At 44.8% G+C, this 27,507-nt stretch overlaps 1 protein-coding gene across 3 annotated transcripts in view; it reads left to right on the top strand.

Annotated features, from left to right (window-relative positions):
* The window catches only part of KIF16B (kinesin family member 16B), a 294,681-nt gene that overhangs the window by 57,087 nt on the left and 210,087 nt on the right, over positions 1-27,507 (top strand). For 2 of the 3 annotated variants that reach the window (XM_052650604.1, XM_052650603.1), the window contains exons 7-12: positions 2,898-3,040; positions 5,249-5,417; positions 5,614-5,745; positions 6,849-7,024; positions 11,869-11,934; positions 15,975-16,034. In XM_052650604.1, the coding sequence (XP_052506564.1) occupies positions 2,898-3,040; positions 5,249-5,417; positions 5,614-5,745; positions 6,849-7,024; positions 11,869-11,934; positions 15,975-16,034 (746 nt within the window). Of the gene's footprint in view, positions 1-2,897; positions 3,041-5,248; positions 5,418-5,613; positions 5,746-6,848; positions 7,025-9,085; positions 9,161-11,868; positions 11,935-15,974; positions 16,035-27,507 lie in introns of all 3 variants that reach the window. The other variant, XM_052650602.1, reaches the window with a different exon arrangement.

Here is a 27,507-nt window from a genome sequence, read left to right as displayed (position 1 = left end):
GGAGGCTGTCTCCTTGTGCACCGTCGGTCGGCCCCTCTAGGCCTGCTTGGGCACTGGACTTCCTCTCAGCAGTGGCCCCCGGCTGCCTGCGCACAACTTTCCCCTGGGGCAGCAGCTCCCTGGCAGGGCCACCCCGACCCTGGGTGCCGAGGAACTGCTGAGCAGCCCAGACTGTCATCCTGCCCTGCCGCTCCCCGCGGGCTTCCATCCTCACCCGGGGCCCCAACCACCCTCCCTTCCTGCCCAACCAGATGCAGACGCAGGCCCCACTGCGCCATGACCAAGCGCGTGCCAGCCGGTTCCTGCATGCCAGAGGAGCCCAAGCCAAAGAGGAGGAGAAGGTCATGGCCCTGGAAAAGGATGGCCTCTCACACTTGTGATTATGCAGCTGCGGCTAAACCTGCACAGAGAGTTCTCATCTCAAGGCACACCTGCGAACCCCGCACAGGTGCGAAACCTTACCACTGTGACTGGGATGGCCGGGGGATGAAGTTTGTCTGCTCAGATGAACTGACCAGGCACTATGGCAGACACACCGGGCAGTGTCATAAGGGCGACCGGGCACTCTTGAGGTTGGCCCACCTCGCCTCACACATGAAGAGGCACCTTTAAATCCCCAGACAGTGGGTGGGACCCACGCTGCCAGAAGAGAATTCAGCGTTTTTTACCTTTCACACTGTCTTCCTTGTGAGGGGAGGAACCCAGCTAGAAAGCACTACAATCATCGTCAAGTTCCCAAGGAGTATACTTGTGAATGGAAAATCAGGAGACACAGGAAGCCAAAAGACAAACTCAAAAAAACCAAAAAAACAGATGGATGTGTGCCTGGATCTCCTAGCATTCCAATTCTAAATCCAACTTGAATATATATATCTGGACTTACAACACGTCAAGGGGTGACTGGAAGTTGTGGATATCAGGGTATAAATTTGATCTGAAAGTTGGGGGGAGGGAAGACCAGAACCCCTCGAGTTGTTTTGATGCAGTATAAACATAAAGATCACACTGTATTCTATTTGCCTTCTAAAAGCCATTATGATGAGCCTAGAAGAAGAGGAAGAAATCCAGGTACAGAAAATGGTGTTTAATAGCCTGAACGATGGTTCTCGGTAAGTCTTGGTTCTAAAGGTACCAAATGAGGCCAAAGTTCTGAAACTGCTGCTTGCTTTGACAAGGAAAATCTGTTTTTGTCTTCTGATCTACATTTATGACCTAACTCCAGTAAATACATCTGGTTTACTTTAATCTTTTATATAGTCTGTTACGCATTGTGGTTTCAGATGTGCAATAATTTGTACAATGGTTTATTCCCAAGTATGCCTTAAGCAGAACAAATGCTTTTTTCTATATAGTTCCTTGCCTTAATAAATATGTAATATAAATTTAAGCAAACTTCCATTTTGTATATTTGTAAATTACAAAGTAAAAAAAATGAACATTTTGCGGAGTTTGTATTTTGCATACTCAAGGTGAGAACTAAGTTTTAAATAAATGTATAATATCTGAAAAAAAAAGAATTTGTTCTGCAGAATTATTCACGTATTCATAGAAACTTGTGTACAAGATTGTTTGTAGCAGCATTGCTTGTATTGAAAGCAAACTCTCAACAATGTCATCTCAATAGGAGACTATTAAATTGCCTCTGGTGCGTACATACAGTCTAGTGCTCTGCAGCCGTAGAAATGAATGAGGGATCACTTTGATACACAGAATTCTTCAATGTATTTTACATGGAAAAAAGCAAGATGCAAAACAATGTGTATGGTATGCTACCATGTGTAAAAGGGGGAAAAGATGGTTTAATATTTACGTAATGGCCTGGCCACCTCATGCAAAGAGTTGACTTATTGGAAAAGACCCTGATGCTGGGAGGGATTGGGGGCAGGAGGAGAAGGGGACAACAGAGGATGAGATGGCTGGATGGCATCACTGACTCAATGGACATTAGTTTGAGTGAACTCCGGGAGTTGGTAATGGACAGGGAGGCCTGGCGTACTGTGATTCATGGGGTCTCAAGGAGTCGGACACGACTGAGCAACTGAACTGAATGGCTTGTATACATATGGCTGATTTCTAGAAAGTTTTGGAAAAAGTAAGAATGTTGGATTGCTTGACAGGAAAGTGTGGGGTAGGTTTTCAGATCGTGGAGGGGAAAGACCCTTGAACAGTGTACTTTTTGTAGTTCTTGACTATAAAGGCATATGAATGTTTCTCAAAAAGATGAATGAAAAGTTTCTTTAAAAAGAATTTTAAAGAATGTGGTCGTGTTTTGCCTGGAGGTAGTGTTTGCATTTTCCCTGAGTGTGATTAGGGCTAATGATGTTGATGGCGATATCTCACGGTTATCCTGCATACTGTATGCAATATCAAGAGAGGTGACCGAGGCTCAATGAGGTTAAATGACTTCTTCATAGCCATGTGAGTCCACTGGTCAGCCAGAGAGCTGGGACTGGACCCGAGGCAGTCAGCTCCTGAGTCTGCATTAGAAACCACCGCAGGTTTGCACAGGTTTGCACAGGAGCTGGGACTGGACCCCAGGCAGTCAGCTCCTGAGTCTGCATTAGAAACCACCGCAGGTTTGCACAGGAGCAGATGGGTGTGCGCTCAGTTGTGTCCGACTCTTTGTGGCCCCATGGACTGTAGCCTGCCAGGCTCCTCTGTCCATGGGATTTCCCAGGCAAGAATTGTGGAGTATTGTTGCAATGTCCTCCTCCAGGGGATCTTCCCCACCCAGGAATTGAACCTCGTCTCCTGCATTGGCAAACGGGTTTTTAAGCACTGTGCCATTTGGGAAGCCCACAGATTTGTACAGTCATGAATTATTTTTTAGAAATACCTCTCTTCTTCCCTCTACTATCTATTGGGTAGATTTCTTCACCCCCCTCTTTTTTTTTCAGATTTATCCAAACATTTAGTGCAGAATTATGGTGATGTCGAAGAGCTTATGGACGCAGGGAACATCAACCGGACCACCGCTGCCACTGGGATGAATGACGTCAGCAGCCGGTCTCACGCCATCTTCACCATCAAGTTCACGCAGGTGAGGGCCGTCGCCCCGCCCCCGAGCGCGTCATGCGCTCATCAGCGCCGGCTTCGGACTGATCTGTGCTGAGCCGGGCGCCCCAGAGGCGCCCCACCGCTGTTTTCTTGTTCTTTAGACCTGAACATGCGGAGAAGGCAATGGCACCCCACTCCAGTACTCTTGCCTGGAAAATCCCATGGACAGAGGAGCCTGGTGGGCTGCAGTCCCTGGGGTTGCGAAGAGTCGGACACGACTGAGCGACTTCACTTTCACTTTTCACTTTCATGCACTGGAGAAGGAAATGGCAACCCTCTCCAGTGTTCTTGCCTGGAGAGTGCCAGGGACGGGGGATCCTGGTGGGCTGCTGTCTATGGGGCCGCACAGAGTGGGGCACGACTGAAGCGACTTAGCAGTTGGCAGACCTGAACATGAGCTGCGTGATGGTTTCTCTGCAGTTGCAAACACGCTCATTTGAAATGTAGCCTGATGAAGACCTCTAAGACATATTTAGCAGGCTTCTGCCCTGTTCTCCACATTAAAAAAAAAAGGTGCTCTGTGTTTAATTAAGCCAGAGTTTTCATTGTTGCACGCTTTGTGGTAGATAATGGGTTGCCAGACAGAGCAGCTGGAGGCCAGGGTGAGGAACTCATCACCCTGAGTGGTCTAAGGTGGGTGGTCCTCTATGGCTCCGTGGAACTCACCCCACAATGCTAATTGTGATCATTAAAATGATATTAAAGCACAAGGGATGTTTTTTAAGTATTAATGTTCTGATCTGGAGGTGGAGAGCGTTTAGAACACACGTGGAAATGACTCGGGAAATAATGTTAACACAAGGCCAGTGAAACCAATCAGCCTGAAAGTGTTGGGGGAGTCTGGCCTGTGTTAACCATTGTGCATGTCAGGTAGGAAGACTTAGCATAATTCATGAGGGGGATCGGAGAGCAAAGAAGATGAAAAAATTCTCCAAGGTCAATTGGAACAACTCCTGATAAATTCTCCAGAAATGTATCTTTTATTACTTTTGCTAGTTTTTCTCCTGTTTTCTGGTTAATGTGGATTAGGATGTGGCCATCCCTAGTTCCTAAGAGGCTTGCTTTTGTAGCAAAATGCAGTAACTTCTTCTTGGCATTTTGGTTCAGACTGTAAAACATGGGTTAAAAGTCTTGGGAAAGTAAGATTTTGGTAGAATTCGGAATCAAAGAATACAGTATTTAAGATTTTCGCTATTTTATAATTGTGAAACAAATTGTATTTTAACATCAAATAATGGTTGGATGATCTTTCACGTAATTGTCTATCATATTTTGGAAAGCCATTATACTTGTCTTGTTCAAGATTTTAGGTGAGAGCAAAACTAATTATTTGTGTACTTACATTTTTCTTTATGGAATGAGTGCCCCTCAGGGTCTAGCTTCCTTCTCCCTTCAGCCCTTGTTGAATGACTGAGTGATTTGGATAATGGAATTCGTGGTTCTTCAGAAAGTTTAAGACTTACATATGGTCGGCTTCTATTGTATCCAGTATAATTATTGTGATCAGGAAGAAGCCCAATGAAACAACAAAATTAAGAAAAAATGTACCCTGAGAGATCACAGTGAGGAGTGGGAAATAATTAGAACTTGTATTGGTGGTTTAGTTCATAAGTTATGTCTGACTCTTGTGACCCCGTGGACAGTAGCCTGCCAAGCTCCTCTGTCCGTGAGATTCTCCAGGCAAGAATACTGAAGTGGGTTGCCATTTTCTTCTCCAGAGGATCTCTCCGACCCAGGGATCAAACCCAGGTCTCCTGCATTGTAGGCAGATTCTTTACCAACTGAGCTATGAGGGAAGCCCTTGAACTTATGTTATAAACACAGAAACATATGTGGCAGTCTGGATGGGAGGGGAGTTTGGGGAAGAATGGAGCCATGTATATGTATGGCTGAGGTGCTCTGATGTGCACCTGAGATTATCACAACATTATTAATTGACTATATTCTGATATAAAATAAAAGTTGAAAAAAGAGAGTCAACCAAAAATAATTTGATTGCTAAATATGTTGCCAGTCCAATGCTAGTTATCAATGAGGATGTATAAGATTTTGTTTCTGTTAAGAAATAATAATCTAGTTGGGGAGAGAAGATTAATAAATGTGAATGACACAGAAGAAAAACAAACACACAATGTTATATATATTGGCGTTCTTTATACCTCTTCCATTTTGCATTTTTATTTCACCATAGGCAAAATTTGATTCTGAAATGCCTTCAGAAACCGTGAGTAAGATCCACTTGGTCGACCTTGCTGGAAGTGAGCGGGCGGACGCCACTGGTGCCACCGGGGTCCGGCTGAAGGAAGGGGGCAACATCAACAAGTCCCTCGTGACGCTGGGAAACGTCATTTCTGCCTTAGGTAGATTCACACTTGCCTCCTGCCTGCTCTCGCTCCCGGTGCGCCATGGTGGCATGAAGAGCTTAGGCTTAATGCTTGTGTTACAGACTAGAGTAATAGCTTCAAGGCTTTTTGAAGCCAGATTCAAGAGGAAAAAAAACAAAAAAACCTTTAATAATTGTCGTTGCCTTCCCCCACCTTTTCTTTCTCCCTGCAGCTGATTTATCTCAGGATGCAGCAAACCCTCTCGTAAAGAAGAAGCAAGTTTTTGTGCCTTACAGGGATTCTGTTTTGACTTGGTTGTTGAAAGACAGCCTCGGCGGAAACTCTAAGACTATCATGATAGCCAGTAAGAATTTTTGTTTTTCTTCTCAACATACAGTGTTTCATGTGAATTGATTGTGGCTATTTTAAGTTTAAAGTATTTCATTAGGAAGTAGCACCTCTTTAAAAAAAAACAACACAACTTTTCTATTTTGAAGAAAAGTGCTTACTGTGATCCAGTATGGTATTACTGACTCTTTCCCCTCTTCCTGGTTACGTTAACGTGCCGTTTCTTTGGTTATGCAAACTGACATCCATGCAGGATGATCCTCAGTTGTACTTAGAGGACAGAAACTTCCAACTCTGCCAACTCTAGACATCAACTGGAAATAACCCAACTTTATTTTTCTATTTAAAAGCAGAAAATAAGGATTTTAAGATTAAGAATTCAGAGGAAAAATTGTGATATATATGATAACAATAATATACATCCATATTTTCACTAATTAACAGGAAGAAGCAGAACAGAGGGGAAAATATGCAAGGGGGAGATAACTGTTGAGAATTTCCCTTCCAGCTGCCCCCCGCCTTTTCTTGTCTCCATGTCTCCTCCTGCCCGAGCCATGCAGTCCCTGTGGAGGCCAGGGGTCTTCCCAGGGGTGTGCACCACAGATGCAATTGTGTAGTCACTTTAGCTCTCAAGTTTGTTGGGGTTGAGGTGGGGATGTGATCAACCAAAGCTTTGGGAGGAAGAGCGTTAGCTGATCTACAGACTCTTTACAAAAGTTATCACACTCTGGGTTTTCATAGGTGGTAGGTTTTGCCAGAACTCTTTTAAAAGGATTTAAATTTCTGCTTTATCTTGAGAAGTGTAAATAGTCTTGAAATCCTCTCTTTATATGTTCAACAGAGGAAATTCCCTAAGCGGCAATGGAGTGTTTCCAGTCTCGTTTTAGATTTGGTTAGATGGCTGATTCTAAACTTAAGAAGAGTGAAATGGCATTTAATTTGGCATAGTGGGCACCTTTCCTATGAGTCCCAGATAATTTGTAATATTCACGACTGCAGTAATGAATATTTAGTCTATCCAGCGACCTGGGGTTAATCTGACTTTTAAATTACAAACCAACTTTGTGTTAAATGAAACAGAGTGCTGGATAAATTATTTTTTGAATTCATTCTTCACAGCCATTTCACCTGCTGATGTCAATTATGGAGAAACCCTGAGTACTCTTCGCTATGCAAATAGAGCCAAAAACATCATCAACAAGCCTACCATTAACGAGGACGCCAACGTCAAGCTCATCCGTGAACTGCGCGCCGAGATAGCCAGGCTGAAGACGCTGCTTGCCCAGGGGAATCAGGTTGGCTCTTTTCTGAGACTTACCAGTAATTTTCTTTGAGTAATGGCATCTATTTCTGGATCTTAATGAGACACTCATCTCGGAGTCATATTGACTCGAGTAAATAAGTGCTAAGTAAAGCTTTGAGTGAGTTAGCCCGGTCTCTCCTTAATATCACCCTCCCGTTGGCCTTCAAATTCATTATATGCTCTGTGCTTAAGATTTTATCCACTAAACCCGAGATGATTAACTACCTAATAGTTATCAATTATGGATGGAAATTTAGCATGCAGTAGGGTTAGCAGCATAATCTCCATTAGTGGAAGGGAATTGAGGTGCTTGGAGCAATGTTTAAAATTCTGCCAAAGCATTTTATGACTTGAAGATGTATTTTAACAGAGTGAGAGACTCATATGAGCCCCTTTCTGGGCCTCTGTTTGGTACTGCTCCTTACAGCAATGGTTATAGTGATGCGGGACCCGGAGACATCCCCGTGGCCTGGCTGAGGTGATGGGCCTGGGCCCCCACGTGATGGCGGAAACAGCCTCCCTTCAGGATCCTTTGGGGTTTTTGTGAAGCAGCCTTGTCCTTTTCACTGTAGCCTTGTGCATGGTGTGTGTACCAGGCTACGTTCTGTGATCACAGCGTGATCCGTGCTGGTTGGTTTAGACACAGTCATGAGAGAAAGTCAGGATCACTTTTTAAAACACTCGAGTTAAAGTGGAGTTGGAAATAAAGAGGGACTTACCTGGTGGTTGAGTAATTGAGACTGTGCTTCCAAAGCAGTGGGCATGGGTTCGGTCCCTGGTTGGGGAACTAAGATCCTACATGCTGCATGATGTGGCCAAGAGAAACACCCCCCAACAAAACGAGATACATTTTCCCCATTTCCTAACTCATGAATGGATGTCTGAAGTGTATCATTAAAAGAAAAAAAAAAAGAACCCAGCTTTTCTTCAAATGCACAGAGCTGTCTTCAGAGCAGCTTTCCCTCCAGGAGCATGGGGAAGCCCTTGGCATCCTGTGAGCAGTTTGATTCATGAGACTCAACAGGCCAAGAGCCTCACAGAGTTTCCCGCGTCCTGAAAGCCCCAAGAATTGCTGTCCTCTAAACTGGGGGACTGGAGTGGGCTGGGAGCTGATCTCTGCACCTAAAAATAGCTCCACATAATTGTACTCTTTTTTGTTTTTTTTTAAATCTTTGGCTGTGCTGCTTCGAGTGTGGGATTAGTACCTTGACCAGGGATCGAACCCTTGCGCCCTGCACTGGCAACTCAGAGTCTTAACCCTGGGACCACCAGGGAGGTCCTAGCTGTGCTTACTGGTGTGGAACTTCCCTGTGTGTGCGTGGAAGCCTCAGCATGACGAGTCCAGCAGCTCATGACGTTACCACGCTCGAATCACTGATGACGCCAGCCACAGCTGTCATTTTCATTTATATACTACGTCATTGGGATCTTTTTTCCATGTTTTAAAAATATTTGCCTGAGGTAAACATATAAAGGTGATTTGATAGAGTTACCCAGACTACTGCGTGTGAAGGGAAGGACTTGGAACATTCTTGTAGTTAACATTTAGTAAGTCATGAGAGTGAAGGAAAAGAAAGATCAGCCTGTTAAACGTTAAACCGAGGAAGTCCTTGAAAGGAGCCTTATCACACCAACAGGGAAACTTCATTCAAACGTTTGCACATTCTGTCTGAGGAACGTCTCAGAAGTGTCGTGTACGCCAGTTACCTTATCCTTTGTGATCTTCGGTTGCCTTTTTCTTTCATGGCCGAAGACCACCACAGTCATTAAAGGATTATTTTAGTTACTGTAGCTTTGGGGGTGAGGGTGGAATGGATTGTTGTCCACTTTAGGATACAGTGAAGAACTCTGATAAACAATACATTACAATAAAAACGAGTCCAATTTAAAGTAATTTATTGCACCGTGAAGCTATAAATTGTTGTGAGACAATACAGGCTTATCCAAAATTAATTAAGTTTGTGATGCTTAATAAAATAAGCAGAGGTTCTTAAGCGCTCATTAGAAAAATCTCTGTATAAAATCTTTTGGTGACATTCTTGTTTTCCTACAGTATCCTGTTCCAGATGGCTGCTGTGGTTCATTGAAAATGCTGTTCAAGTCAGAGCTCCATTTCTGTGTTGTTGAAGTACAGTCAGATAAAAGCTCCTGCTTTTAATAATTTTATGTTTAATAATTTGCCAACGCAAAATGCCATGTGTATCAGAGTTTCAAAAGCACAGTTTCAATACAGCGAAAGATTCTGACACGTATCTGCTTCCGTTGCATAGATTATAGACAGATAGATATGTAGTGGTATATATGTATATATATGTCCATGTGGACTCTCCACTGAAGAATGATACCCATTCTGACTGTACATAGCTGTGAATATTCACAAGCTGTATTCACCCATCTGACCTGCATGCTATCAGGAAACAGAATGTTCCCCAGTGCCCTAGAAACTCTCTTCACGTTCCTCTCCTAGACCCGCCTGCTCCTCCCCTCAAGGGTACCCTCTGTCCTGACTTCTTCAGGCAGGGTTAGCTTTTAGTTTTGCCTCTTTTTGTTCTTTATATGAATGTAATCATGTGGTACGTACTCTTGCTCTCGCTTTTATGTAAGAGCAAATTTATGGAATTGCAAAACACAGACCTACAAAAAACCCGTTTCATGAAGTTGCAGACGTGCAAGGGTGCTGGGCTGCGGTACGGCCTGGGGAGGTGACAGTGCAGGCAGCAGGGTTGAGGGACAAGCGGAGACGTGACAGAACAGAGGACAGACTGGGGGGCCCCACGCGGCCGGCGGGGATGCGCTGGCCCCGGATGATCGTGACCAGCTTCCGTCTGAGGCCTTGTGAGGTTCCTGCACGGTGGAGCGTGTGGGTTCGGATCCGCGTCTGAGCATCGCTGTGCTACGCTCCGTCACACGCGTGTGCACCAGCTCACCCGTTCTGTTTGATGGGCTTTGGAGATTTTCCCTTTGCTGCTATTGCTGCTGCTGTGGACTGTCTTGTATGTGTCTTTTTGTGAACATCCAGCTTCATTTCTGTTAAGTTTATACCTAAGAGTGGTATTTGTGTCAGAAGGGATACATAATGTTTGGTTTACAGATAACTGCAAAATAATTTTTAAAGGTTTTTATACCAACTTGTATTCCACCATCAGTATATGAAAGTGCCAGTTCTGGTTGCGTCAGGTCCTTGCCAGTACCTGGCGTTCTCTATTTTTCATCATAGGCCATTCTGATGGGGCTTTGTGGCATCACAGAATGATTGTAGTTTCCGTGTCTCCGATGATTAATGAAGTCAAGCGTTTGTATATCTTCTCTTTTCACATGTTCTCTTTTGTTATATTTAAAGCATCTTTTCAGACTTCTGCTTTGAGTTTGGCAGAGAGAGAATGTCCATTAACTTTTCTCTCTTAAATGTCTCCAAAGATAGCAAGAAAATGAACAACATAGAAATAGGCAGGAACAGTCCAGGAAGCAAAGAAGGCAATGAGTTAGAGAAGATGGAAGGAGAAAGGGTTTCTCATTTGTGTAGCTGAAGTTGCAGATAAACTTTGAATAATAGCTGGATAATAAAAGTGTCACTATGTGTAAACTTTCAAGGTAGACAACATCTCAGGGAGGGTCACAGAGTAAAACTAGGTGATGGGGTGTTTGTGAAGATGGGCAAAAGCAGACCAGGTAGTCAAGGAAATGTGAAAGCCTCTGTGGAGGAGAGACAGTAAAAAAAAGTCGTGTATATAGGTGATTAACAAATTCCCTTCTAGGAATTTATTCTGTTGATACTGCCATGCGTACTGTAGGCGGCTGGTATAGGAAAAGTCACTGTAGCGTCACTGGTAAAGCAGAAGATGAGAAAAAACTACCAGTCCATTAAGAGGAAGTTGTGGACATAAATTGTAGAATAACCGCACAGTGGAGTGCTGTACGGTGGAACTGGAGTTGTTACAAAGAATAAAATAGATTTATTTGCACTGAATTTTTCCCAAGATAGATTGTGAGATGAAGAAGGCAATATTCAGAATAGTGTTCATGCTGTTTATATTTGAAAAGCAACATGAGCACACTTGCATATGACCAGAATAACCGCGCAATTATGTAGCAGAACGGGTGAGACAGGTTGCCCTCGGCCTGCAGAGGTGGAGCGGGAGGGAGACCCCCTTGCGGTTTCCTCTCAGGTAGCCTCGTCTGGAGCCCTGTGTTCCTGCCTCTCGGGCTGCGAGTTACGAATGCAGTCAGAGCCCCTTCTGTGCCCTGCCTGGCTGTGTTTCGCTCCCCCGCCTCTGCCTTGCAAGGGAGAACCTGATTGTGGGGCTTATCACTCTCATATGCATCTTTGCAACACAGATAAGGAAATGGACACAGACTGTGGCCCAGCCTTCCTGTAACAGTGTGTGACCCAGCAGTAGTGATAAAGGAGGGCCATTTGCACGTATCAGTGTGGATAAATCTCAGAAACCTCTGGTTGAATGACCCCTCCTTTTGAACCTGTACTCGGTGCAAATTCAAAACGGAAGAGTCTTTCAGGATCTAGGGATTTAAACTGTGTTTGATTTTGATAAAATGTCAGCCTGTTACGTGTTGGTCTCTTTCCTTGTCTTTGCTGATTGGTGTTGCAAACGTAGTTTTACCAGGATGCTGTGGTTTTTTGAATATTACGAGGCATGTACCCTGTGGATTAAAGATTTCGTGGTGACTAACACTCTTAGGGAGGTGTGGGAACATACTTTTCACCTCTGTTTAATAGTTTCTGTGGTGGTTTTTGATGGCTTACAGCGTCAGGGCAGACCCTTCCTCTAGATTACCGGTGTGTACTCATTGCCTCTGTCTTTTGTGGTTTCATTTCAGATTGCCCTCCTGGACTCCCCCACAGCCTTAAGTATGGAGGAGAAACTTCAGCAGAATGAAGCCAGGGTAAGTGACACCTTAACTTGTTTTTTTTTTAATCATAAGTTTCACTATTTTATTTATTTGTTTTTTTAAGTGTCACTATTTTAAGTGGATACTTTTTTAGTATTAGGTTAGCCAGAAAGTTTGTTCAGGTTTGTCCACAAGATGTTACAGGAAAACCCAAACAAACTTTTTGGCCAGCCCAGGACTTGCTGTCTGAGACTCAGTGTCTTTCTTCATGACAGTTAATGCTCCCACCATTTTTAAAGACCCACACTCGCTGACTTCCAGTGTATCTCCTGTGTCCTCTGTGACTTAATAGATGGGGTTTGTCTGGTAGTCAAGGGTTGAATACAGCTGAGACTGGGCCATGGCACGAGGCAGTGAGGCTGCTGCGCCTTCAGGGGAGGGAGGCTGTGTTCACGTGCTGGTCCCCACAGCCTCACTGTAGGGTTTTTTGGTCATCCTTTTACTTATTAGTGGGGACTGCAGCACTGAGGGAATCACTGGATACTCTGGGAAGGTGCTTAGCTGCTCTTAAGCAAAGTGGGATTTGAGGTTGGGGGAGAGAGTGTCCTGGGCTGAAGCCAGTATTATGTGCTGGTGCTTTCTGAAAACTAGTTTCATGGATGACCTACTTCTATACTCTTTTTCTTTTTTTTTTCTTTTTAAAAGAAAAAGACCTTCTTTGAAAAGAGAAACAGGTATTAATAATGTTTTCAGAGTGGATTTTGTTCACTGTGCCAAATGGTTAAAGCAGATGGAGAAAGAAAATAGGGTTCTGTTGGTAAAGCTCTTTCAAGAATACACAGTATTGAAGATACAAATCAGAGTGTAGTTAGGAACTTGTTGACACTTCCTGGATAATTATGTTGATTAATTTGCTGATAATAGCATTAGTGAAAACATTAGTTTCTTAATCCCTATTTTTCTCCTGACATTTTGTATTTTGGTACTTGAAATTTTAATTTTGAGGACTTTGATGGATGTGTCTGGATAGTGTGTGTTCATCGCTCAGTCATATCCAACTCTTTGTTATCCTGTGGACTATCCCAGCCCACTGGCTCCTCTGTCCATGAAGTTCTCCAGACGAGAATACTGGAGTGGGTTGCCATTCTTTCTTCAGGGGATCTTCCTGACCTAGGGGTTGAATCCGGGTCTTCTGCATTGCAGGCAGAGTCTTTACCATCTGAGCCACCAGGGAAACCCGTGATGTGTCTGAATATAGTCTTAAATTATTTCTTACTGATAGTTTTCAGGAATACCTAGCAAGTTAATAGAAACTAATAAACATTTTAATTTGAATTGTTATACATGTGGGGACAGACATGACTCTTGTTAATAACATCTTCTAAATTTTTACCTCTTCTTTTGCTGACCTTTTAAAATTGTTTGCCATCCACTTGGCTGTAAATCTTATCACCTGGTCACATTGTGAGAGGTGCTATCAGACTTTGCATTTTTTTTTTTCGAATTTTAAAAATGAAGATTATTTGGTTTAAATTCACTGGTGAAAGAAACCCAAGGCATACTTACAGTTCTTCAAAAGCTGGAATTATTTGATTGAATTGGAAAAGGATTAATTGGCTTACGTTTCTTCAGGGAGAACATACCTGTTGGTAAAATCCCAAAGCATGCTTTGTTAAATACTTGGTGTTTCTCAGATAAATTGCCAATGAGAATCTGTTAACTGATTATTATAAATTAGTAAATTCATCACCCCAGTCTCTTCTACGTCTGTAGGGAGAGAAGGTGTAGGAATATTCCTTCTCTGAAAGCTTTTCCAACACCAAAAGCCCTTTGACCCATGGGGCTGGCATCACTTGAGTGATGAAAGGAGAGCCTGTGGGTGTGGCTGGTCCAGGGAGGCGGGCAGGACAGCCTTGTCTGACATGTACCAGTGAGCAAAAGAAGAAGTTAGAGAGGCTCAGTCCTGTTTCTTCTCTTACTAAGAAGATGATAGATTTGACATTAATAACTAGTTAAAAAAGATGTGTGTGTGTGTGCGCTTAGTCACTCAGTTGTGTCTGACTCTTTATGACCCCATGGACTGTAGCACGCCAGGCTCCTCTGTCCGTGGGGATTCTCCAGGCAAGAATACTGGAGTAGGTTGCCATGCCCTCCTCCAGGGGATCCTTCCAACCCAGGGATCAAACCCAGGCCTCCCGCACTGCAGGCAGATTCTTTACAGTCTGAGCCTCCAGGGAAGCCCAAGAATACTGGAGTGGGTAGGCTACTTCTCCGGGGGATCTTCCCAACGCAGGAATTGAACTGGGGTCTCCTGCATTACAGGCATATTCTTTACCAGCCGAGCTACCAGGGAAGCCCAGTTAAAGAAGATATATTTTTAAAACCTTTTGTTTTGTATTGGGGTATAGCTGATTAACAAACAATGTTGCGATAGTTTCAGGAGAACAGGGAAGGGATTCAGCCATCCATATACATGTTTCCATTCTCCTCCAAACGCCCCTCCCATCCAGGCTGCCACATAACACTGAGCAGAGTACCTGTGCTGTACAGCAGGTCCTTGTTGGTTATCCATTGTAAATGCAGCAGTGTGTACATGTCCTTCCCAAGTTCCCTAACTATCCACCCTCTTCTCTCGCCCCAGCCTGCAACCATAAGTTCATTCTCCTTCTCTAAGTCTTTCTCTGTTTTGTAAATAAGTTTATTTGTATCATTTTAAGGAAGATATTTTATTTAAAAAAAATGCTACCTTAGAACTCCTGTAGTTGTTTGCGGTAAGTGTTCAGTTGCTCAGCTGTGTCCAACCTTGCGACCCCAAGGACAGCAGCCCACCTGGCTCCTCTGTCCATGGGATTCTCCAGGCAAGAATGCTGGGGTGGGTTGCCATTTCCTTCTCCAGGGTGTTTGTGATAAATTGAGGAGTAAAATGTCTAGCCATTGAATGAACAAGATGAGTGAGAAGTGTTTTGGTTTTGCTCTCGGGTAAACTATCACTCCAGTCCCTCCTTTTTTGTCAGTAATGAACGCAGCCTTTCTTGAAGATTGCTGACTCACGTCCTTTCCGTTTATGATACTTAATGGCCTGTGGAAAGTATTTTCCTCTTAGCATTGAGCATGTAATCCAGTGTATTCTGTGCTTTCGCTTCGACCTGGCTGAACAGGGTAACTTACTGGTAGGGAGACCAGTCAGGTGAACTGGGATGGCGTCTGCTGCTGGGTGGGGAGGTGGCAGGAACGCTGAAGGACGGAAGGGAAGAGGCTTCAGGAAGCTGTGTGCCCCGCACTCCCCCCAGCCTTGCGGAGGTCACTCTCTTTTAATCTGAAGTATATTCCTTTTGACAGAATTTTCCATTCTTTTTTTTCTACCTCTCAATCAGGTATCACTTTACTTCTTAATGACTCACTCAGGTCATTTAAAAAGTTGTGTGGAACTAGCAGAGTATTTTCATTAACTGAGAAGCTATTTCCAACTGTGCTGTGTTCGACAGTGGGGGATATTTTCTCCCTTAAGTTACTGCAGACTGGAAAGAAGCTGATTATTATCAAAAAGATACTTTTACCTTTACTAAGAGTCAATTAAAGAGCCACCTTAAAAAAAAAAGATAAAATGATATTTAGAAACCTTATTAATTAGCTACAAAAGCAGACTGTCTCCTAAAAGAAAATGGCAGTTTCCAAGGTGACTTAATCATCACATCTAATGAGAAAGTAAAGTAAATCACCATTTCGTAGGACTTAAAGTATAATCAGGAAAAATTAACCCATGTAATGGGATGGTGGCCTCTTTGAACTTGTAATTTTGGTTAATATCCAAGGAAGCAGCTTTTATTTAAGTGCACCTTGAAAAAGACTGCTGTAAAGCTCTAGGCAGCTTGACAGATTTTTTTTCTGTTCTTTCCTTTGCCGTAATGTAGGTTGTAGGGTGAGATCAGCTAGTTTGATTTATATTTGGTAATGGTACTTTGCGGCATTGCTATCTAATTTAAAAAAGTGTAGTACGTTCTTCTGTAGTCTATAAGAGTTTGAAAACTTTCTAGAAGAAAATCACAGTAATTTTTTAATAGAGCAATGACATATGTATTTTTTTTTTCTTTTAGGTTCAAGAATTGACCAAGGAATGGACAAATAAGTGGAACGAAACCCAAAATATTTTGAAAGTAAGAACTGTAAAAAGGTGTCATAATCTTACTGTGCTTGCTTCAGCAGGTGAACTCTTCTCTCTCTGCCAAATGTGGCAGTTGTGTGCTTTGCTTAGGTTGGGACTCTGGTTTGATTTTAAAGAAACAGAAAAGGGAGCTATTAGTCATTAAAGCTGTGTGTTTAGAGACGGTGCTATATTTGAGACATTTACTCTCACTTGTGAAGTTTTTTCCATTTTTGACTCAACATATGTTAAATTCCATTTAATATTCAAGAGCTCCCACTTTGTCTTTCTGCTTTTTGTTAAACCCAATATAAAAGCAATATGTTTGAAAAAATGTAAAATGGGTAGCCAGTCGGAGTTTGATGGATGATGTAAGGCACCCAGAGCTGGTGCTCTGTGACAGCCTGGAGCCTTGGGGTGGAAAGGGAGGTAGGAACAGGGTTCAGGAGGGAGGGGACACGTGTATGCCCGTGGCCGGTTCATATTGATGGTGATGTATGGCAGAAACCATCACAATATTGTGAAGTAGTTATCCTCCAGTTAAGATAAATGAATTACAAAAAATAAATACTTCCCTTGGCAGTACTGTAGAGTATGTGTGTCGCATGCTAGACTTTAGAAGTTTCCCAACTAGTAATTTCCTACTGGAATATTTTTTTCCTGTGTGTCTTACGGGCTAGGCAGTGATGGGCTGCATTTTTGGTAAGATTCATGGTGAAAAGATGTCAGTAATAGCCTCCATGTTTCATACTTTATGCTTCAAAATACACGTTTCTTTGTGGTCCCATATTTTTTTTTTTGCTGAGTTGGTAGGAAACTTGTGTCATCTGTGGAGCATCAGCCATGTCAGATTTGAGGTTCAGCCTGGAATTTCACGCTTTGATAGCATCTGTCTGTCTTTACACGTGAGAGAAGGTGATTCAGAGATGATTACTGAATCCTGTTTTTTTTTTATGATCTGTGGAGGTAGAACTTTCCCAGAGGACTGAGGCCTCCCTTGAATGTTGGTGAGGATGATGAGGTTTAGCTGTGCGTCTTTGCAGAACCCTGACTTGGATGGCCTTCACGTGAGGATGGAGCACCTGGTGACCGTTGCACAGGGTTGAGGGGGAGCTTTTGAAGGCCTGGGATAGCTGCTGCATTACTCGCTCTGAGAGTGGGGTCTGCATCATCTTATGAAATCTTCCTTGTACCATGTAGGCAGTCTGGCCTGCTCTGGGGGCTACAACGCTTATTGCTCACGAGCAGAGTTGAGCTGCAGTCCTCGGTGGCCGTGGGTCGTGGAGGTCCCAGAGACATTCTTTCCAGCTCTGAAAAGGGCTGCAGTAAATAAGGCTTCCGCATCCAGAATTTCTTTTCTTTCCTCCCGATGATGATGATAGCGTCATGTTATTTTAAGGTACTTTCTCATGTTTGTTTTGTCGAGAGGTTTTCGTGCAGGAAAACTGAGCAAAGACTTCAGTTGCATTTCTGAAGAGTTGGGTGGGAATAAGCACGGGCAGAGATGAAACTGTTCTTTATCGTCCCTGACGCGCCCGCTTGGAGGTGTGGGGCCGCACCCGAAGCCCGATCGTTGGACTGTTCATGGCCTGGTGTATACATTCCTCAGCAAATTAGCCTGAGAGGACTAAAATCTGCTGCACATAAGGAAAAGAGAAATCAAGTCATTAGCTATTTGCAAAGCCATTGGTGTGTGTTGTGCCTTATAGCATGGGAGGCAGTGCAGCAGTGAATGTGAAGACGTCAGCCCACCCTTTCTGCAGGGTCGCTCCTTGTCACTGTGCTGGGGGTTTTATAATAGCCCTGCAGAGCTGTCCACACTGAGGCACCATGGTGAGCCTCTGAACCTTTTCTGATGCTTTTTTCTCCTAATGTTATTCTGGACCCTGAAGCTAAATAAATCCTCTTCCAATTCCAACTCTGTTTTGCATAAATCTCACTATTTTTATCTTTTATTAACTTTTGAGATGAGAAGACTAGCGAGGTGTTACGTGCTCAGTGTTAAAAGTTATGAGAAGGGCTCGTGATGTTTCAGATTTCTCCCTTCTTTTGACCCGGCAAGCCCTTTTTTAGATCTCTCTGCTGGTGTCTGGGTTTTAAACCCGCAGTTGCTTTCTGCTCACGTTTGGTATTTTAGGAGCTGTCTTCATCTCTTATTGGAAGACAGCGCCTGAGGGCTGAGGTGAAGAAGAGGGCTACTCAGATGCTTTTGAAAACATTCTTTGGAAACTGTTGGGGAGAGAGATTGCTTTGCGATGAGTTTGAGTCTGTTCCGTTTGTGAATCTTCCTGGCATTCTTGCTGCCTGACTGTTCCTTCATCAGCTCTTGTTCCAGTCGTGCTACGGAGAACCCACTCCAGTCCAGTGGCTTAAAGCCACATGCCTTGCCTCTCGTGCCTGTGGCTGCTTGGCTGGTCTGGCTGGGCTTGGGTTCAGGCTGCGGGTGGGTTCCAGGTCTGTCTCTCGCTCTCTGGGACTGGCTGGTTGTCCTAGGCACGATCCATGGTCAAGGCCAGTGTAGAAGCAGGCACACCTGGTCTTGCAAGCGCATTTCAAGCGTCTGTTCATATCGTGATGGAAGCAAGTCTGAACAGAAAGTCAAGGGGGAAGAAGTGTATTTCACCCAAAGGGCTGTGACAAGGGTGTAAAGATGTAATCTTGCTTTGAGATCAGTGGTTTAATCGCCGTGTGGCCCCGTTAAAATATGAACCTTCAATTCTAGGACTTTGTTTTCCCACTGCATTTGCTTGTTTCTAGAGATGAGCCCCGGAGAAGGTGATGGCACCCTGCTCCAGTACTCTTGCCTGGAGTCCATGGGGTCGCTGAGAGTTGGACACGACTCAGTGACTTCACTTTCACTTTTCACTTTCATACATTGGAGAAGGAAATGGCAACCCACTCCAGTGTTCTTGCCTGGAGAATCCCAGGGACGGAAACCCTGGTGGGCTGCCATCTATGAGGTCGCACAGAGTCGGACACGACTGAAGCGACTTAGCAGCAGTAGCAGCAGCAGAGATGAGTCCAGTGAGGCAGTAGATTCCCAGGATCATCTTCACCATAGCGCTGATTGTTTACTTTGCCGACTTGTCAGTATTATCCCTTCCAAGCCCTGAATCCTGAACATCCAAGGAGAGACCTTTGGAGAGAAGACCGAGTGAGACCGTCTGAGGGACTGAAGGGTGATACAGGATGCTTCAGTGCCTCTTGGCACACTGGGAGCCAGCCTTTGGCTTTTTCTTTCCTGAGCTCTCAGATGCTCAGAAACCAAGGAGTGACTTTGTCCCCTTCTTTGTGATCTGGTCTGGGGCTTTCCTTGCTGGGGATGAGTGAAGTCTCAGGCGTGCTGAGTGGGGTGAAGAGGGGATGAAAGGTGCTCTGATGAGATGCTGGGTGTTTGCAGCTGGGCTGGTGACGCCGTGGTGATAATTGCACGAGCCTGGGGCTGTGACCTTCCAGCTCCATCTCAGGCTTCAGTTCTCTTCCCGAGTCACTTGTGGGTTGTGATACTTACCCACAGGGTCATGTCCCCTCACCCCCAGCTTGAAAGTCAGGGTGGATGGCAACCTCTTCCTTCTACCCAGGTCATGAGGCAAGAGGTGATAAAGTGCTTGGGATTAGGATGCAAGTAGCTGATGACCGTGTGAAGAGTGTTGACCTTGAAGAGGTATTTCTTAGGTGGGTAGTAATGCAGGCTTTATCATCCTCTGCAGTTCACACTGTATATCCATTCTTTTGCCTGTTAATCTAGCTTTCTCATTTTCATGAATCTTCATTTCTAGAAATTAAAGTCTAGACCCCCTTGCTGGTCCCCAGAGGCACTGAGCTCCTTCCCAGTTCCACAGTTGCATCTGCCTTTAGCTCCTGGTCTCCCCCCCGCCTGGCCAGATGCCTCGCTGGTCCCTGTCCGCGCTGGGGGTTGGGTTCTGGGGGTCTCCCGGCCTTTGCCTGTGCTGCTCTAACATCTCAGGTCCTGCCCTTTCCACGGCCATCAGAACCCACCGTGAAGCTCTTTCTGATCCCTATTCTCAGATGGAATGATTTTGTCTTCCTCTGGCGTCTGTAAAGGCTTTTGGTTCTGTCTCTTTTACAGCATTCATCATAATTGGAGTTTGGTGATCTTAGTTTCTCCCTCTAAGCAGGAGCAGGACCTGGGCTCAGACTGTGTCCTTATCATTCTGTGTACCAGCTCCTAGAAACTCAACTGTTTCTCGCAGAGCAGGCATACAGTGAAAACTTACTGGTAGTAGTAGTATCAAGGAACTAAAGCAAAATCTTTATATTAGTTTGCACCTGCTGCTGCTAGTCACTTCAGTCGTGCCCGACTCTGTGCGACCCCATAGACGGCAGCCCACCAGGCTCCCCCGTCCCTGGGATTCTCCAGGCAAGAACACTGGAGTGGGTTGCCATTTCCTTCTCCAATGCACGAAAGTGAAAAGTGAAAGTGAAGTCGCTCAGTCATGTCTGAGTCTTTGCGACCCCATGGACTGCAGCCCACCAGGCTCCTCTGTCCATGGGATTTTCCAGGCAAGAGTGCTGGAGTGGGGTGCCATCGCCTTCTCCATATTAGTTTGCTAGGACTATCATAACGGAACATCACAGACTTGAGGCCTAAGCAGCAGACATTTATTTGCTTGCAGTCCTGGAGGCAAGAAGACCAAGATCAAGGCTTGTCCTGAAGCCTCCCTCCCTCCTTGGCTTATGAGCACTGCCTGCCCTCTGGGCCTCATGTGGCCTTCTGTCTGTGTGCCTGCAGCCCTGGTCACCCTCTGTGGCCTAATCTCCTTTTCTTGTAAAGACATTGGTCAGATTGGACTAGGGCTCAGCCCCATGGCTTCTTTTTTAACATAATTATCTCTTTAAGGGCTATATCTCTGAAACAGCCACATCCTGAGATACTGGAGCTCGGGTTCAGCAGTTGAACTTTTAGGGGGACACGTTTCAGCTTGTAACAGCCGTGACCCGCACATGCCTGGTGAGCTGGCGGGGAAGGCAGTGCGCCGTGTTGTGCAGCAGCAGCCCCGCGCCGGAGCTCCTTCCTGCCTGTGCAGTCCAGCCTGTTTTCCTCACTACCAGTTGAAAGGCTCACACACGTCTGTGTTCTCCATCCTTGGAAGGAATGTGGCCGCGTTCCTGTGGATTACAGTTCAGTTCTTCCCTTGGGTCAGTTAGGTTTTGCTGCTCCATGTATGGTTGCTGGACCAGCAGCATCAGTATCGTCCGTGCGCTGGTTGGAAGTGCAGGCGCTCTGTCTCACCGCAGGCTTCGAAGTTGGAACCTGTGTATTAATAAGATGCCCGGCTGACGTGTCTGCACCTCCAAGTGTGTGTATTGGACCTGAAAAGCTGGGGAAGGAAGGGTGAGGCCATCCTGGACTCTCTTGCCCTCAGTCCGGGTTTTCCCTTCTGTTCTGACCTGTATCGTGGGGAGCTACCAAGCAGGCTGCCCTGTGCCCAGTGGGATTTGCTGTGAGGGGTTGGAGGGAGGAACCAGACATCTCTCATGCCATTTCCTTGAAGAATCCCTGGTGCGGTACCACCTGGCGATACAGCCCTGACTTCCAGAATCTCCTCCTCACCTGCCCCTCCTCCTGGGGCGGTGCTGGTTTCCTGGCCTTGTCAGCTTGTGGGTGGCCTCACTAGCTCCACCAGCTGCCCAGTTCTGCCATCAGCAGGGTAACCAGTTCCCTGTCTTAAAGTCCCCAGGGATGGGAACACCTGGCATTTCTGTCTGATGCTGGGCACTGCCAGCTGCTCAGAATTTTCAGCTGCCCCAGTGCGTTTTTCACTCTGGCTGAATTTGTCTTTAGCTGCTATAACTGTTGGCTCTTGGAAGTTAATGTTGTGATGAATCGGCTTCTGCCAGGCCTGGGGTCGGTGCGTTCCCAGGGCCTTCATGTCAGCCCCTCTTTCCATGGCTTCCATGTGGCATTGGCTGCTTTGTATTTGGGATGGTTTATACGGGGACTACTTAATACCCTGCCCTTCTGGCCTGGCTTTGTACGTCTTACTGCCAATGAATTTTTTCAAGTCACTCAGAATCCCTCCATCCATTGACCCCTCACCCCCACCCCCTCTCCCCCTAACCCCACCCAGTATGCACCTTTTTAGTTTTTCTGCTCAGGATGCATTTTCATTTCTCTGTTCTAGCGTCTTCAAATGATAAAAATGAAACTTTCAGAGGTAGTTTTTTATCTGACTTTATTATCTGACTTCCAAATAATGCGTTGAGCTCTGTGCTTTAGAATAAGTTGCAGCCAGCGTGGGCCGTGCGGGCAGCTCTCGGGCATCGGGCAGCTGGCCTGGCAGAATTGCCCGTGGCTCTGTCTGTGCAGGTCTGTCCAGGGCCAGGCTGCTGTGCGGATGCTCACAGCCTGGAGGGTATGTTCTGTCGAATCCCCCAGCAGGGGTTATTCTTCCCAGTTCTCAGCAAACAGGGTCCCTTCCTTACTGCAGGCATATCCTTGGATTATTCTAGCGCGTGACCAGCTTCTGCGTTTTCATGGCCCTGTGAGGGCCATCTGACTGGTTTGGCACGGTGTGGGGAGGAAGCAGGTTGCTCACGTGCAGAGGCTGTCCCTGCAGAGGCTTGTCCTTGAAAAGTGGGCGACTTGTTGAATTAAAGTGTCTTTTTTTTCCCCCTAGACATTATTTGGAGTTTTTTCTCACGATAATGTTGAATTGAATTGGAGGGTGGTACATACTTGAATCTACTTGATGATGCGATCCTAACACACATGATTTCAGCTTAACTTGTGCCACTGTCTTAAGATTCCGTCTCCGAAGAGGAAGGAAGTATCTCACACATTGACGGAGAAATTTTTTTGTTGTTGTTCTTTTAGAATGTTTTGACTAATAATAAATAGAGTAAAATGAAATCGGAATCCTTGACTGGCTTTAGATTTTCTGAGTTCAAATTTCTTGGAGAGGCATACTTTAAACCAACTTATTTCCATTTTATGATAGAATCTATCAGCTGAACTTCTGTCTCTGGAAGATTACAGAAACCTATCAAAGAATTTTTTCCTGCTGTCTGCGGTTTTCCATTTCACAGAGGAGACGTGTGCTGGGGAGGGCAGTGGATTTGGAAGGAGCGCAGATTCCTGGGGCTGATGCTCGGCAGGCTTGACACCAGCCAGGTCATGGACCTCTGGATTCTTGCCACCCAGGGCCCTGGATATTCTGGTTTCTAGATAACTTACAGACAAACCAGTGGAGAGGTGACATCTTCTGTGGCCGGTGTCTCTATTTGTATCAGTTAAACTTGACCTCTTCTTGGTATAAGAACTGAACCTGGGGGTAGCTCTAGGATAGAATTCTGTTTACAGGCATTGATTTTGCTCAGCTTTCGGATGAAAGGGGAGACAACTCTTTCAGCCATGCATCACCCTCCTTATTAGCAACCATGTGGGGATTTGATGGTTCAAAATTCTGACCTTAGACAGTCACACGTACTGTTTCCAACTTTATGAGAGAAATTGTCTCCCTGCTTCAGTGTGCAGACTAATGTGAATGAGTCTGTGTCTGGACAGAAGTTAACTGTCAGTACCCCTGGTGCAAAGCCCGTGGTGGTCTTGTAATGCATTCGCATAAGCTGCCTTGCTGGCTGGCTCTCAGTCTGAAGCACGTGGAAAAAGACATCACTGCTCTTTATATATTAATGGTACTCAGTTGCCAGTTTGTCGACTTCTCTGGTTGTTAATTTCCATCAGACTCTTGTGTTCTCCGCTTTCTAAAGTTCTGCTCTTGCACCTGTTTTTTTTAATATAAAAGGCGAAGTAATCAAGTTCATTGTGCTCCGAAACCGGGGTTTGATAATTAATAGCGGAGATGACTGTCAGTGCCTTCACGCTGGAGGTTGACTGAGAATGTGGCAGAGTCAGAGGCTCAGCGAGCTGTTCCCAGGACCAACTCTGATGCTGTTAATAATGCCAAGGCTCCCTTATTTTCTGTGGCACTTTTCATCTTGAAGGAGCTGCTCATAAATAAAGGTATTGCAAGTGTATGTTAGTTCTTACTTTTGAATAACGTTTCTTGGAACAGAAGGCTCGGAAATAAGTCAAATGCGCCCTGTTAAATGTTGGAACCACGTGATAAATAATTTTGAATGCGTAGGGGATTTTCCTTCTGATGTTTTGCAGTGAGGCATGCACGCTGACGGGCTCTTACTGCGTACTTATAGCTGCAGCCAGGGAGGAAAGGATTGCCTTGGTCATATGGAAGTAATGGTTTATGTGCACCTGAACTCTCTGGAGGTGCTGAACTGTAGGAACTTGGTTTTGTTGGCAGGAAAGCTTGAACAGTGACCATTTCACGGTACAATCAGTTTATTGTTCATGTCACCCAGAAACACACTTAACTCCCCTTGGAGGAGTCCTCAGAGTTGTGAGTTTGCAGAGGAGCGAGGAGGTGGTCCTCCTCCTGCCTGGCCTAAGGCCTGTGTCTGTGCATACCCTAACCTTGGTCCCTTTGACCTTTCTGTGTCTCAGAATCTCTCTGTAAGATGCGGACAGTAGTACTACCTGTCCTATAAGGTGAGTCCAACACATAGTCAGCATTGCAAGCATTACAGTAATGTTAGCCAGTTTTTCCTTTATTTTTCCTATTGAGGTATTATTGACATCTAACATTGTATTAGTTTCAAGTGTACAACATAACAGTTCAGTGTTTGTGTATTTTGAGAAGTGATCACCACAGTAAATATAGTTAACATTCTTCAGCATCATTACTTTTTTTTTTTTTCACGTAATGAGAATCTTTAAGATCTACTCTCTTGGCAACTTTCAAACATGCAATAGGTTTTATTAACTGTACATTGCATCCCCAGGACTTATTCATCTTATAGCTGAAAGTCTGTACCTTTTGACCACGTTCACTTATTCCACTTCACATTGCCACCCTGTGCAAAAAAGTGTGAAAGTGAAAGTCGCTCTGTCATGTTCAACTCTGCAACCCTGTGGACTGTAGCCCACCAGGCTCCTGTGTCCGTGAAATTCTCCAGGCAAGAATACGGGAGTGGGTTGCTATGTTCTCCTCCAAGGGATCTTCCCAATCCAGGGATTGAACCCAGGTCTCCTGCATTGGAGGCAGATTCTTGACTGTCTGAGCCACCACTGGTAGCCACCAAACCACTAATCTGTGAGCTCACTGTTTTTTTTTTTTTTTTCAGATTTCACATATCTTTCACCATTTTTTTCTTGTTTTATTTTCTCCAAATCCATCTTTTCACATGTAAAACTGGCTTGACAATAATATATGTCTTCTCACTGGCCAGAAAAACCAGAAATTATGTATACACAGACTTTTAAAACAGTATAGTTTTATGCAGCTACAATGCAGCTACTTAGAAGGCATTTTATTATGTAGCGTTTTATGTTTGTTTGTTAATTTCAAATAACAGAAAACCCAGTTTCAAACTGGCTTATAAGGTAGAAGAGTAGTGGTCAGGTGGTAGGGTGGGGTTTAGGCATAGTTTGATCAGGGCACCGGCTCTGCTTCTCTGGGACTTGGTTATGCCTTTTTGGTGTAATGACTTCATCTTTAGGCTCTCGGAATGGCCAGGTGAGAGCAGCAATGATAGCTTTGTATTTACCCACCACACCATCTAAATTCAGAGAGTCTGGGTTGAGTCTCCAGCCAAGTTCTGAAGTTTGCACTGATTGACTGATGTATTTGTGAACGAATCCCTGGGGCCTTGTGCTGACTGGCTTAGGCCCAGAGTATCTCTGCCAGTCACTCTGATAAAGAGAATGGGTTACGTGGATTGGTCGAGGTGAACCAGGGCCCACCTTTGAGCTGGGGCGAGATCACAGTAGCTGCTGTGCACTGTTGGAGCAGTGGGTGCAGGTGGATCCTGGTGATGCCATCCATGTTTTCCACTGGAGACACAGAACCTGGTCACTTAGACTGTGAAATATACATTGTGAAATGTATTCAGGGCAAACAGAAGGTGTAGTGAAGTATTCTTTTAGTTCTTGAAAAGTGAAAGTGTAAGTTGCTCAGTCATGTTTGATTCTCTGTGACCCAGTGGACTGTAGCCTGCCACGCTCCTCTGTCCATGGAATTCTCAAGGCAAGAATATTAGAGTGAGTAGCCATCCCTTTCTCCAGGGGATCTTCCTGACCCAGGGATTGGAACAGTCTGAACTTCAGAGAAAATATTTTCAGTCACTCCTTTCTGACTCAGAAGTTCCGTGTCCAGCCAGGAGACTGTGTGAAAGGCCCCTGGTATCTGTACTCTCGTGGGAACATTCCACGCAGGAGAAGTTGGTCTTCTCTGGTGTTGGACTTGAAGGGTGGCACGCAGTAAATTCCATGTGTTTAAGCACATTTCCCTTCCTTTTCTAGATTGATTATGTGATTTTAAAAAGAGCTCTAAATGAGTGCCTGTTCTCCTTTGGCTTTTTGCATGTGGTTTTAAATTTGGCTTCATTTCCCGTCGACCCCTTTAACTTGATGTTTCCCAGCCCAGCCTGCCTAGCAACTGTTGCTGTGCGCGGCGAGTTGGCACTGCCCTCCATCTTGTGCACAACGGCAGGTTTTAGGAGATTACTGTTCCTTAGCATCTGGGTTGATTTTGCCTTTGCATCATTTAAGGATGACCATCATTTCTCCAAACTCCAGGCGCTAGAGTTCCAAGTCTCTTAGCAGAAGTGCTGGTTTTAGAAAGTATATATCTGTAAGACAGGCTCATTAGCCATGGGCAGATATTGAAAAACAAATATGGACCTAGGTTGTGTGTGAATATTTATTACCAGGATATTCTGATACTTGCAAGGGGAGAGATGGTTATAGATTTGTACTATCTTTTATAATACTTTATATTAATAACATTGGCTTTACCAGCTAAGAACAGCCTTCCCGAGAAGTCATCTGGGGGTCATACATGAGAGGAGTGATTTCCTAACAGCTGTGATTTCTCCTTGGAAGACGAGCAACATGAACATCACTGAAGATGCTCATTTTCTTCTAGATCGAATCTACTCTATATCAGTGTATTCTATTTAGGCTTTCCTGTCCTTCTATTAAAGTAAAAATTACACTGGCATTTCCAGATGATTAAGGGGCTGAAATGAAACCACAGAACTTGCTATGATGCTGTTTCATTCTCCAAGTCCAGTTTCTTATCCAAAGCAACGTAAGTACCAGTTATTCCGCACTTCATACCAGTTGACTTCCCATAGGGAAGTGTTTTCAGCTCAGAATCTCTTGGGGATCTTTTTAAAAGACCATTTTCTGGGCTCTGCAGTGTCATGGAATGAGAGTTGTGGGGGATGATACCCCCAAATCTCTTTTTTTAAACAGTACCCTGGAGCCTCACAGGAGTTGGGACGCACAGGCCTAGAAAGCACATCTTGATATGTTTATCATATGGGTGAAGGCTCCCAGAAGAAAGTGGCCCATGTAACTTCTTGCAGAGTTTTATAGTCCCCAAATTGCACACTCATGCAAGTGTTTGGAGATGTTGGGTGATGGCATTTGAAAAGACATT

The sequence above is a fragment of the Budorcas taxicolor genome, chromosome 13, assembly GCF_023091745.1.
Source record: "Budorcas taxicolor isolate Tak-1 chromosome 13, Takin1.1, whole genome shotgun sequence".
NCBI lineage: Eukaryota > Metazoa > Chordata > Mammalia > Artiodactyla > Bovidae > Budorcas > Budorcas taxicolor.
Note: the sequence above shows the minus strand (reverse complement) of the source record. Positions and strands in the feature narration are given on the sequence as shown.